Source organism: Colletotrichum orchidophilum (genome assembly GCF_001831195.1).
Source record: "Colletotrichum orchidophilum strain IMI 309357 chromosome Unknown Scaffold_136.1, whole genome shotgun sequence".
Lineage (NCBI taxonomy): Eukaryota > Fungi > Ascomycota > Sordariomycetes > Glomerellales > Glomerellaceae > Colletotrichum > Colletotrichum orchidophilum.
In genome coordinates this window covers 80,042-93,035 of record NW_019173092.1, presented here as the reverse complement: position 1 = coordinate 93,035, position 12,994 = coordinate 80,042, and the positions used below count along the sequence as shown (strand labels likewise).

The 12,994-nt window shown below is 50.3% G+C and overlaps 5 protein-coding genes across 5 annotated transcripts; 2 read left to right on the top strand and 3 right to left on the bottom strand.

Annotated features, from left to right (window-relative positions):
• Nucleotides 1-453: 453 nt before the first annotated feature.
• On the top strand, nucleotides 454-2,100 carry CORC01_11898 (fibronectin type III domain-containing protein; the record flags this gene model as incomplete). Its single annotated transcript, XM_022623520.1, has 1 exon — nucleotides 454-2,100. The coding sequence occupies one exon, from the start codon at nucleotides 454-456 to the stop codon at nucleotides 2,098-2,100; it is 1,647 nt and encodes a 548-aa protein (XP_022469988.1).
• A 262-nt stretch (nucleotides 2,101-2,362) lies between these two features.
• On the top strand, nucleotides 2,363-4,076 carry CORC01_11897 (heterokaryon incompatibility protein; the record flags this gene model as incomplete). Its single annotated transcript, XM_022623519.1, has 3 exons — nucleotides 2,363-3,298; nucleotides 3,356-4,000; nucleotides 4,062-4,076. The coding sequence occupies 3 exons, from the start codon at nucleotides 2,363-2,365 to the stop codon at nucleotides 4,074-4,076; spliced, it is 1,596 nt and encodes a 531-aa protein (XP_022469987.1).
• Nucleotides 4,077-5,893: 1,817 nt separating this feature from the next.
• CORC01_11896 (fungal specific transcription factor) lies at nucleotides 5,894-8,799 on the bottom strand (the record flags this gene model as incomplete). The annotated part of the gene is made up of 8 exons (XM_022623518.1): nucleotides 5,894-6,754; nucleotides 6,804-7,259; nucleotides 7,317-7,407; nucleotides 7,465-7,666; nucleotides 7,732-8,228; nucleotides 8,364-8,479; nucleotides 8,620-8,643; nucleotides 8,701-8,799. The coding sequence occupies 8 exons, from the start codon at nucleotides 8,797-8,799 to the stop codon at nucleotides 5,894-5,896; spliced, it is 2,346 nt and encodes a 781-aa protein (XP_022469986.1).
• A 1,038-nt stretch (nucleotides 8,800-9,837) lies between these two features.
• Nucleotides 9,838-11,145, bottom strand: CORC01_11895 (oxidoreductase; the record flags this gene model as incomplete). Its single annotated transcript, XM_022623517.1, has 1 exon — nucleotides 9,838-11,145. One exon carries the CDS (start codon nucleotides 11,143-11,145, stop codon nucleotides 9,838-9,840), a length of 1,308 nt encoding a protein of 435 aa, XP_022469985.1.
• Nucleotides 11,146-11,780: 635 nt separating this feature from the next.
• On the bottom strand, nucleotides 11,781-12,962 carry CORC01_11894 (menadione-induced gene-6; the record flags this gene model as incomplete). Its single annotated transcript, XM_022623516.1, has 3 exons — nucleotides 11,781-11,956; nucleotides 12,011-12,314; nucleotides 12,372-12,962. 3 exons carry the CDS (start codon nucleotides 12,960-12,962, stop codon nucleotides 11,781-11,783), a joined length of 1,071 nt encoding a protein of 356 aa, XP_022469984.1.
• Nucleotides 12,963-12,994: the final 32 nt, after the last annotated feature.

Here is a 12,994-nt window from a genome sequence, read left to right as displayed (position 1 = left end):
TTTCATTATATTCCTAAGGTGGGTCGTGATTCTGCCCTAATCGAAAGCGAGGTGAGGTGCACATTCTCTCTCCGCACCCCACATCCGGATTGTCAGCCAGATCTGCCCAGGTTGGCCCTGTTCAACGGCGCAGGGATCCGCATGTTAGCCAAACTACCGCTCTCATTACTTCGACTTCGTTTTTGTTGACTCTGAAGCTAGTCTAGCAAGTCTTTCTTGTCACTGGTATACGAGCTGAGAGTTACTGGACGACAGTCAATCCCATTCCGAATACGACCTTGATGCGATTCGCTACTTGATGCGGATGTCCGTGTCATGACGACATCAAGGTTTCCCACGGTCTGCACTTCATGTAAAGTTTAGCCAAAGATGAACATCTGCCCTCCACTATAGCCGAGGCGAATGATTGCTACTTCCCGCCGGCTGAGGTGCAGGCTCGATAGAAATCTCAAAATGGACGACATGATTCAAGGAACCAATCGGCCAGTTCGAATCATGATAGTCGGCGACTCCATGTCTCACGGTCACGAAGGGGACTTCACATGGCGATACAGACTATGGCAATGGCTCAAACATGAGAGTATCGACTTCGAATTTGTCGGCCCCTACAGGGGTACGAAGACCCCGGATCAACCTCACCCGCCGCAACCACCTGCTCTGGAGGACGACTTGCCGACAGGAGCTGATGTCGCAATCGACCGTGGAGGCTATGCCGCCGGCGTGCATTTCAACTCTCACCACTTTTCAGCCTGGGGCCGACAGGCGACACAATGCAAGGACCTCATCAAGGATCAGGTGGCGCAATTCCGTCCAGACTACTTGCTAGTTATGCTTGGGTTCAACGACATGGGCTGGGGAGTTGCGGACGCCGAAAACACTCTCGGTGCCATGAGAGAACTGGTTAATAACGCGCGCACTGCAAAATCAGACATCAAATTCGCGATTGCTGACGTACCGATGCGGACCCCAATGGATGGGGCAGAGACGCTCCCTCCCATGGTGGAAAAATACAGCCAGCTTCTACAAATATCAATCGAAAATTGGACAACTGTTGAGTCCCCGGCCAAACTAGTGGAAATCCGACATGGCTATGACTGCTCGCATGGAAGCTATGATGGCTTACATCCGAACGCATTGGGCGAATATCAAATCGCGAGAGCCTTCTCACAGACTCTCTTTCGGCAATTTCGGTCTGGAAGAAAAGAACTAAGTATACCGCAAGAAGTTCCTCAACGGCCGACGCCAGTGCCGGCGAATGTTGTCGCAGAAGCAGTTCCATACGGAATTTCGGTGACATGGGATCCGACATATGGAGCCCTTGGTTATGACGTAAGGAGTCAAAAAAATGAGAGTCTGTCGTGGAACGAGGCGAGAGTAGATGTGGCTCAGTACGACTCGACTTGGACACGAGAAGGAGATGAGTACCAATACCAAATTCGGTCCTGCAATGGAGAAAGCCTCAAGTCTGCCTGGTCGACCACGGTCTCGGCGATTGCCCATCCCAAAACTGCTCCGGGGCCTAGGAATATCACTACGAAACCGGAGACGGACAAGATCATTGTCATGTGGGAAGAGCCGCCGGAAAAAGTGCAAGTAGACCGGTACGAGATTATCCTCGTGGATCTGTCATTACCAGGATCATTCCCAGCAAGTACAGGCGTGAGAGGGACTGTTGCGATATTCAATGACCTGCCGGGAGGCCATCGTTATGGCTTGGCGATCAGCACCTGGACAAAGTACGGAGGCGGTGTTCCGGCTGGAGGCCGGAGCTTCATAGCCGGCTGCGGCAAGCCACAAGTCCCAACTCAACTGCGAATTGAAGCCCAAGAAATAAACACCGTACAACTCAAGTGGAAACGCTCGGAGAGTGCGGCAGGATACCGCGTGTGGGTTAGGGACCGCGCTGAGAACCCAGGCTTTACAGAAGATGGAGAGACAGATTCCACAGAGTACAGCATCACGTTTCTGTATCCAGGCGCATGGAACTTTGAGTTTTGTGTTTCTGCATACAACGGAAGCCTCGAGTCGGAGAGGTCAGGCTGTGTTGTGTTGCCAAGGAGCGACGTGGATTCTCGGCGAGGTGTCCTGGCTCTTAGCTGAAAATGGCTAGAAGCTGTAACTGGCTGCCTGATGTCTAGTGCTTATTGGTGTTTAAGATGTTGGGGAGCAGAGGTGCATAACTTATGCAGATGATGAGAAAATAGCGCAGGCTTGCAGGTGTGACAACATAAGCCAGATTTTCCATCCCTACAGGCCGCAACTCATGGTTTTCTACCCACGTGAAATCTTGTTGCGAGATCTAAAGACTTCATACCTTGATATTAACCTCTTGCTTAACCCCATAATATCGACTGAAAACGAGATGGCCACTGCGCAGATCGTACCTATGCTCCTAGAAGATGCTCCCAAAGTCCGCTCAAAGAGCGACACACAACCAAGATCCTTTGACTTCTTCGACGTATTTGGGACAGCAGGCTGCTTGCAACAGTGCGCGGTTATAAGGTCAAGGCAAACTCTATCTCCACAAGCCATCAAGCAATCTAAAGCAGACCATGAGGAGCTCCTCAAGCACGGAAAGTACAAACTGGTTCGGGGAAAGGCTTTCACGTATAAGGAGTTAGATGCCTCCGCGGTCAATGGATGTGGAAGCTGCAAGGCCGTCAAAACTTTCCTCGACAGCATACCTGCCAAGCATTTTGGAGGACTCATTCCGTCTACGATCATCCGGTGGACCATCCGTCACAGCGGTACTCTAGAGCTGGAAGCCCCAGATGGCAAAGAGTATTTTGTGAGACTACTCAACCTTGCGGGTTCCAGCAACGTCTTTCGCCGGCTAGAAACTACGAACGGTGTGACCGGAGACACTTCTTCTGATACAAGTTTCCAGAGGATTCAGGCTTGGTTAAACAACTGTGAGCTGCACGGAAAATGCGGCAAGGGTAAAGACACGAGATTGCCCACAAGACTCATCGATGTGAGGCAGCCTGGAGACAGACTTGGAGTCCGACTAGTGGAAACGTCTGGACAAACAGGCACTTACATCTGTCTAAGCCATTGCTGGGGAAAGATCAAGATCAAATCCAAAACGGAGACTCATAGCCTCAAGAGGCGGCTTAACCTCATTCCTTGGTGCCTACTTCCACCTAGCTTCCAACAAGCAGTCGAGATCACGAGGAAGCTTGGGGTCCGCTATCTTTGGATTGATTCACTATGCATCATACAAGATGACAAAGGCGACTGGGAGAGAGAGGCAGCTGAAATGGTAAATGTCTACCGGAACTCATACGCGACTATTGCCGTAAGCTGGTCTCACAACTCTCATGGAGGCTGCTATTCTCGTACAACACCATGTCAGTTTTTCAAGATCGAGAACGACAATTGTGACGAATTCTTCATCTCCTTGATTTTTGGCGAAAAGAGAGACAAGTTATCAGAGTATGCCAAGGTTCAGGAGTACATCCCACTTTTCAACAGGGCTTGGTGTCTCCAAGAACGCCTTCTCTCGCGACGAATTATTCACTGCAACTATGGGGAGATGGCTTTTGACTGTGCCAGCGGGTACACTTGCGAATGTGGCGGGAAGCAACACTACAGCTGGCACAATCTCATACGCCTTTCCGGTACATACACGCCGCTGCAGTCCAAGTCGAATTATCTAGCACTACTGAACAAGCCAAAGATCATACCTCCCACCGCCATCATCACAAAAGACGGGAAGATCGACCCCTATGGGAGATGGCATGGTGTGATTACTGAGTACACCTGCCTCAACCTCACATTCACAGGCGACATGCTACCGGCACTATCGGGCCTGGCGCACGAGACTGCTGAGGTGACGAAAGACACATTCCTAGCCGGGATGTGGAAACGAAACTTTGAACAAGACCTCATGTGGCGTGTCGTGGCCGTGGCGGATTGGGTGGCGCAGCGTGCCAAAATTTTGCGACGGGGATGGATAGCCCCGACTTGGTCTTGGGCTTCCACAGGAAGTGGCTGCAAAGTAGGCTATCCGGTTTTCCAAGGCGCCCAGGAGTTAGAATACCCAACATCTGGGATTATAGAGACAGTCCAGGTGACTTGTCCACCTGCCGGGGCTGATCCTTATGGTTCGGTGTCCCATGGCTTCCTGAGGGTTAGGGCAAGGCATATGTCCATCAAAATACACAGAGCTTGCTCACGTTGGGATGTAAAGAGGCGTTATTCAGACCGGATCTATGGTAAGTACCGCCTCTACGCCCAGAGTGATGGGGGAGAGCGGCAAGACTGTGCGCCAGCAACGGGCGATGGGCCTCTTGAATTCGGACCAGCCAAACCAGTATTATGGGTTGATCCTTCGGTCGAACGAATGGACTGCTGTTTTATACGCTACGAAAAACCGGCGGATTACCCAAAAGTGTGTAAGCATTGCGCCTTCCTTGCAGCTGAGTTGCTCTATATAAAAGGGTACGGATTAGGTGGCAGGGACAACAGTATGAAACGCACTCGAGACTTTTTCCTAGTCATTTCCAAAGATGCAACGAGCTCCTATATCCGGGTTGGGTCACTCGAGATCATATGCAATGATAGGACAGAAAGGGAGGGTTGGTTTCGACATGTGTGGGAACCATCTGCAAAGCCGGAGACATCTCTCACAATCTACTAATGAGTGAGATGTGAAGAAAGACTTACTTCATTGGTGCAAAGCCGGGAAAATTTGAGAGACTAGTGAAAAGTCTTATTGTTGAATACATAAGTACATGTAGGCAGGAAACAGATTGAGAGGGCTACACTATTTTAAAAGTATGGGGCACTGGCTCTTCGAAGCGATGTTTGAGCCTCTCCAGTCCAGATTTGATACTGTTGTTTTCGATTCTGGCCTGTCTATACCTTTGACATCCTCCTTGTATCTCACAAGCCAGCCTTGGATGCTCGGCTCTAAATCCTGTTCTTCATTCGGTATGACAGGCGTTTGCGAGAGCCGCTGCTCCACAAACCGGATGTACCCCAGACGTTCATACTCAACCTCGCCGTCTACCATTGCTGCCTCTTTCAGTCGGATAACGAAACGTGCCATCTCAGGAAATTCGCTGGTCTTGAGAGCAACGTCTGTTATGCGAATTATGTAAACAGGAATTGATCACGCGGCGTTTGCCCCGATGATTGGGGTATCCAGCTGCAAACCTCTAGTGTGGCTGTCGCCCTGGCTAATCCACTAGTCCACGACAACGAGCCAGATGGGACTGACACCGTATTTAACGAGTACACCAGGCCATTTTACTAATGATCCGGAGACCGTAAATGTTGACAGCAAGATATGGGTAGAACTGAGCTCTCCAGTTGGATCGATCAAATACCAGCCGGGACGCAAACTGCCTCCAGAATATCCGCAACAGGGGTATAATCTTCGCTCCCTGTCTTCCCCAACGAAAACCAGCTTCCCTTGCCTGGATTTCTGCAGTCCGACTTAGAACCAAATCGGATGAACTCATCATTACGATACTCAAGAGACCCCCATGACCATGTCGGGGCCCTCCGTGCGTCGGGACGCCGTTCAGGCTTGTAGACGAGCCATAGAAGATCTAGATGCAATGAGTCCACCCAAAGACCTGCTCAATATAATTCCTCATACTTGGCATTCCATGCTTTCGCAATGCCGGAGAGAGCTGGAAAGATACATGTGTCCTTCGAAAATGTCAAATTCAGAGCACAGTATGCTTGCACCGTCTGGCGCCAGGTCTTTGCGCTTTTGGTCCCCTTGGGCGACTGCAGTCTGCCCTGCACAGCCATTATACTTATCTGTAACTTGCACATTTAGAGACGAATGCACAAGATGCATCTGATGCTGTCATGGTCATGCTTGTCTCGAACAGCCCGCAGAACAACAAAATATAGTCTGGTGAAGCTGTTCTAGCTTTTAGTTCTGTTGAGATGGCTCAAAACCAGGATCTTGAAGCAGTTCCATCATCGCCGTATTGGTGTAAAAGAAATCTTCCAATTGAGCGGCGTTCGTCATCCACATCATCGGATTCCCAGGCCGCAAGCTCTCATCCATGGCATCGACGCCCACGCCAGCGATCCCGGACATGGACATCACATCAGGCGCCGTGCTCGTAATCTGGGCGAACGCCGTAGGTTGTTGCTGCTGTTGCTGCTGTTGCTGTTGTCCCCCCTCGGCGATTCCCTTGGGCGGAAACCCCAAGGCCGCCAGGTACGCGTCCATCTCGGCGCTCGCTTGCGTCTGCCGAGACTGGGGAGTTGACGCACGGAACTCCACGAAACGGAGAGCAACACTGTAGAGGACTTGGAATAGGCGGCACATCTTTGCTGCAGCATCGGACATGGTTGATGTCTCTTGCAAGAATACAACGAACGAATGTAGGCGTGCCAAGTCTTCTTTGTCTTGGGTTTCGATTACTTGGCAGAACAGAACAATAAACGGAATGAATGGTGCAAAAAGCACGGTCCTGTACAAAAGAAGAAACTGGATTAAAAACCGCACTGGTGCAAATGTTGCGTTGACTGACCAATGAATATAGCTTGCAAAGTAAACATTTTGAGACTTGCGCATGACGGCAACGCATTCTTGGTGCTTCTCAAGTGCTGCTCGTGCGGCCTTGATGCACTCGGGGCTGAATGTTGTTGGTGAACCCTCAACACGCGGGGCTGCCCGGTAAACTAGAGTGAGAAGTGAGAGACGTAGGACGTGGTCGGAAGACAGGTAAAACTCGGTAGAGTGCTCTTCTACGGGATTTTTGGTGAACGCCTGGTAGTAGGCCTTTACTTTATTAGCCATGTTGACTTTCCAGTGGCAGTCTCACACTTACGTTCGTCTCCTGTGTTTTAATATCAATGTCATGGAGCAAGGAAACTAGTTCATGCACCCGCGTCTGTCGTACGTGATACGGCTGAATCATTGAGTCGGGGCTGTAAAGCAGCTCGTAAATTTGACCCTGGCACTTTGCCGTCCGAATCCACAACAAGAGATACAGCAGAATCGGACTTGCTGTGGGCTCTTTGAGTGACGGTAGAGGCATACTGATGTGCCAGTCCGGAATCGTGGATGCTCTGCCGAGACGAAGAGAGAGACTCTTGTCAATGTAGTAGACGTTCCAAAAGAGGAATTGATGCCAGTGCATCCCATGAACTGTCGGCTTGCCATCATCATTTGTGTTCTTGAGAGATTCTGCTCGATGATAGCCTAGCGTTTGACACAATTCTGATGCTTTGGAGGACAATGTCCAAGCAAGGGTGGGTTTTGACATTTCGACAGCGTGGAAAGTCTTCCGAGTAGTCAGTTATGTTCTAGTTGCCTGGCTATGACAATGTTCTGCACTTACTCCGAATAGAAGCGCGACAATCACGTCACAAGATGCCGGTAGATGAAGCGGTAGGTTTGCCAAGCAGGTCTCCAGATTCACACGGCATATCCTGCTACGAGTTAGTTCCCGTCGCTTTTCAAGCGATCAGTCCATCGACTGTACTTACTTGGCGTATTCATAGTACTCTTTCTGTTCATCCACGGATACTTGTGCGGCATAGTCTGTGAACAGCGAAAACAGCCCGCCGTTCACAGTGATGTAATCATACTCTGAATAATTGTCTGAAAAGTAGACATTGAGGCACAGATCTGGGAATCGGCGGGAAGGCAAGAAGTCATAGATCCAGGACATGCCCGTGAGACGTTGACCTATTTACCGTTCATGCGGTTAGCGAGGATTGACATAATCGTAAATCTTAGGCATATCATCTTACTTTTCGCTATTCGGATAGTATGTACGGCCTTCTCGATGGGTGGTAGCTCTAGTCCCTGAGCCCGAACTCGGGTGAGAGGCTTCGCATGAGGATACGTCATTTCCCCTGCGGCAGCTGGTTGCTTCAGAGCATTGACGATTTGGGACAATGCATCAAGAGTTTCGCCAAGGTCTAGACTTGAATCCTGCAGTGACTCTGTGCTCACAACCTTTTGGAGGAATTCAGTTGCAAACACGGAATGTGCTGCGAGAGAAGAATCTCCCTCGACTATGCCGCCCTCGCCGTCGTCTGAATGTATTGCAGTAGTTGCAGCCGTTGATGTGGGCGAGACCCGTTTAGCGGAACATCGTCGGCCTTCGACTTCGATTTGAGGCGTGCACGTGGTAGAATTATGTAATTCTGCTTGACTTGAATTTGTAGATGGATTCACTTTCATGTCTTGCAGGAGGTGGATAACCGTCTCGAGCCGACGGTCAATCTGATCAATCTTACGCTCACTGTGCCAATTATGTTAGTGGAATTCATACAAATCGTTTGGAGCCAGCGTCTGGCGTTGAGATTACACACTGCGGTGTGCTTCTGCAGGCTGGTACGCACTGATAACCAGATTGAAAAGTGAAATGCCTACTTACTATTGTGGAGTGATGAGGATTCTCGTTCGCTTCTCCTTGGGCTTATTATCGGCATGGGTACATTCGATCTTGGCGTGGGTGCAATATGAACATGGAGATTCTCTGTTGCAACGGATCTAGACTTAGATCAGTATGACCCTTGCTTCATAAGTGTTTGCGCCAAGATTTGGGAATGCCACGCCACGTTGTTGTTGACCTCAGGTGGTGGGCAAAAGGAAAGGATTGTGCGTAAATGACTCTTCACAAGCAAACTCACCTTGCGAGCACGGCAAGCATCACACTAGGTAATGCAGTCAGTACGAAAAGAAGGCTTCGAAAATCATCCTGTATCACTTACAGCCCTACGAATCGCAATCTGAGGATTCGCCGAGGACAGCTCAGGCCCATCGTCAGGCCCATCCTCATGACCACTGGCGTCCAGCTGGCTGTCGTCCATGTCTCCCCCCTCCGTTAAGCGATAGGTCTATAGCAAGGGTCCTTCAGCCACTCGTCGATCTGTTAGGCGAGTCCTCGGTTTGTAATCAGACGATGCGGGGAGCCGAGGAGTGAACAGCAAAGAGCGTGGGAAATTGGCATGTCTTGTTGTCGGAAGAGGCGAGGTCGGGTCCCGAAATATGAGAGAACTGCTGACACTGCGCCTTCGCCCAACTTGGAAGCATTTGCACATGTTTCGTTTTTTATCGTTATTTCTTTTTAACACACAACCTCGGTGGCCGCGCGACCCGGCCATTTCTTGGGCGGTCGGCTGGATACTTTGCCCCAACCTGGTAAGTAATGGGTCCAATGACTATTTATACACTGTCAATGGCCACTCTGAAGCCTCCGTCGGAGCAAAAAGTAGTTCAGATAATTTGCCCGGACCTCCGCTACTTACTTAGGGTTTCAATGTCTGGCACGCCATAATTCGCTTTGTATCAACATGTGGCGGTCAAACTCTTTTATCGTGATCATTGTTGAGAGTACTAACATGATCATGATTGCCCTATATCGACTTGGATGACGGTGTTTGGAAGAAGAAAGTCAAGACTGTGTTCAAAGCCCAGCACGCCTACGTTCAGTTTCAGGAGGCAATCAATTGCTAGACAAACTTAGGAGAACCTAGATGGAAAATCATTCGCGATGAAGGGTCTCTAGATGTTGCAGAAGTTGCAATTATTCTGTCACCGAGTTCGCACGCATTGAAGTCAACCCGTTTTCAGACGGCGCAGGCAAGGCGACCAAGTCCTTAAGGTCCATTTAATGCAAGTGACACAGGTTCCATGGGTTGTAAAGTCTGCCTTGTGCAACTGGGTTGCATGTCACAAGACGAGGTATTCGTTGACGCATTCTGGACGCTCACTGCATTATATTCAGCCATGTTCAGTGAACATTTTACTACAACCGCAGGTCTCTTGATCTAGTATATGCGATTGCTGAAAAATGAGCAGTGATTCTCTACAATGCAACAGAAATCTCAACGCCTCGAAGTCTCTAATTAATCCTTATAATTCGGCAATGATATGAACCCGTATTCTTCAACCGGGACGTTGTTTGCCGGCGGTCCAATGAACTTTCCCACAAAGGAAAACAGCCCTGACCAGTAGATAACAAACACGATGGTGTTCAGAAACCAGACTCCCCAGGCCGTCTCAGGATGGACCAAATGAGGCATACCTGGCGCCAATTTCTGTGCGCGAGCAACAGTAGGGCGCATCTTCTCTTCGTAGTCGCCAAAGGCGGCCTCCAGATTGTCCGGGTGCCGTAGAATCGCACCCGCCAGGTTGTAAGCACCGCTCATTGCCAAAGTCGTCCCCATGCCGGATAGAGGAGAAGCGCAGTACCCAGCATCACCCAAGAGCACGACTCTCCCCTTGCTCCATTTCTCCATCTTGATCTGACAAACTGCGTCGTAGTAGAAGTCGTCTGTGGCAATCATCTCCTTGATGACGCGATCCGTCTCCCATCCGAGGCCCTGAAAATACTCTTTCAGAATGGCTTTTTGAGCATCCGTGCTTCCACCTTTTTTCTCCAAGACAGCCCGCAGCCGTTCGTCTTTCTCGTTGACGACGGTCATGAACACAGTTGTCTTGTCTTCCGTACCAGATGGACGGATCATGATGCCCCGTCGACCAGGTGCATGGAACCAGCGACGCCATGCCGTGTCGGTTGGACCACGAGGCATGCTGAAGAAGCCTCCGTATAACCCGAGCCTTCTCTTCCTGTTTTCCTCGCCGTCCTCGCCCCACGCCAGGATTCGAGTTCGACTTTGAACACCATCTGCTCCTACAACCAAATCAAAAGTGCGCCTCTCCCCGCTTTTGGCGAAGTGAACGTGTACCTTGTCGCCATCTTGTTCCAGATGATCAAGAGAATCGCCAAAGATGTACTCGATGCCAGCGCCGCCGTCGGCCTGGACTTCTTCATTGACTTTCTGGCTCCGGTGGAGTAGCAGTTGTGCCAGTCGGCCTCGCAGAATCTCAATGTCACTCGTCGGCGTCTGCGTCTTTCCACTCTTGTCCGCCTCGAAAGCTCCCCATACTCGATTCTCCCTATCAACCAACTGCACCCCTTCTTCGCCAGTGGTAGCTGCCCGGATGGCGGGCTCGAGGCCGAGCTTACGAATGATGGTTACACCAGCGCCGCGGACGTCGATGTTTTGGCCTTGAGGTCGAAAGACGGATGCTCTCTCCAACACGGTGATTCGCGGCTTTTCAGACGTAGGTACTGGCGACATGAGCAAGAACGTGGCTAGCGTCGGTCCAGCAATGCTGCAGCCCACGATCAAGACATTGAGAGGCGCCATAAGGATCGGATTACTGGTTTGAAATACTGCTAACAAATTAATCAATGCCAAGGCCGGACGAAGAAGCCAAGAGCTTTTTATAAGTCAACGCGTGATTGCATTCGATATCTTTCTACGCAACAGACGCAGACACACTGTAAATGTACGACGTCATTGAGATCCTACCGGCTTTCGGGCTGACACGGAGTTCATCCCAGGCAGCATTTTTGTGCGGTAGCTGGCTTACGCGCTAGCTGAATGAGGCAGAGTTCGATAGAGACGAACAACAACAGACACCATACTTACTTAATCATTGTGCACATGAGGCAACCTATACCATTCTGCTACCGGTAGCAGTGCAATTCCTTGCTTTCCGCGTCTCAGCGCAAGCTGTTTGCTCTCTACTAAGGAAGCACATATCCTCAAAGAGAGATGCGACAGGATCTTACATCTAAGGTTCAATGTTCGGATAGAATGTACATATGGCCGTACTTGTAGCTTTCTGATGAGGGCAATTGACATCCCAAAAGCGACGGAACGTTAGCTTGAATACCAGACAGTCAAATCGTGTCAATTTTTTTCATCGTTTTAGACATAATATCTTCGAATGCATCACGCTACCAACCCCTCATGTGTGTAACTCGCTTGGTCTGCCATCAACCGACCTTGACCACAATCTTGCCAACAAAGCCTTGAGCAAGCATGGCTTTATAGGCTAGCTTGGCATCATTCCATTCAAAAGCTTCAGCAATAATCGGTTTGATCTCGTGTTTCTCAACAAAGGCGCTTAGGTCCTGGAGCATGCCCAGGCTGCCGTACATCAAGCCACGAACTACAGGAAAAAAGTTAGACGAAAAGGTTTCCGAGTTGTGAGATGGTGTCTTACTGGTCTTTGCACCAAAAATGAGCTCTGAAACCAGGTCGTGTTTTTCAGACGCAGACATGAATCCAATGGCTGATATCAAGCCATCCTGTCGCAAGGCACGCAACGACTCTGCAATGGTCGAAGCACCGACGACGTCAAGGACTTGATCAGCACCACGCCCGCCCGTCAGGTCGAGAACATCTTTGCTCCAGTTGGAGTTGTTCTTGTAGTTGATGGCATGTTTGGCACCAAGTTTGCGGAGGAGACCGAGCTTTTCTTCTGACGTTGAAAAGGCAATGACTTCGGCCCCGGCAGCGACGGCAATCTGATGAGCGTCAGTCAAAGTGAAAAAGGATGCTGTTTGATCAAGAGCACAACTTACCTGCAGTCCGGCCACACTGACACCGCCAGTACCCTGAATCACCACAGTTTCTCCTCTTTTCAATTGCTGGGGACCCCCGAAGAGTGCATTCCAGGCCGAAACATACGGACCGCTGAGCGCTGCAGCTTCCTCAAAGGTCAGGTGAGAGGGTAGAGGAGCCAGCGCATCCTCGTCAAAGACAGCGTATTGCTGCAAGACCCCATCAACGTCCTTCCCGCCGAGTCCAAGTTTATTGTCAAAGGCCGCTTGAGTCTGACCAGCTTTCCAAGACGAGTTGGTGGCGTTGATGACCTTATCACCAACCTTCCACCTCGACGTCGGCGAAGTGACCTCGACGACGACACCGGCACCATCGCCTAATGGGACTACGCCGTCATCGGGACCCCCGCTGAGGTAAACAGGATCCGAAGTCAATACCAGGAGGTCTCGGTAATTGAGGGAGGCGGCGTAGATTTGGACAAGGATTTGGCCTTCCTTGGGGCTAGGTTTGGGCACTTGCTCGAGCGAGAGGTTCTGGTCTATGCCTTCGTTTGTGCAAACTCCCTGAACCCTGTTGCGTATGCGCCAGGCTTGTGACTGATTAATCGACATTTTCAGTTTCTGGTTGTCTGTATCCGACTTTC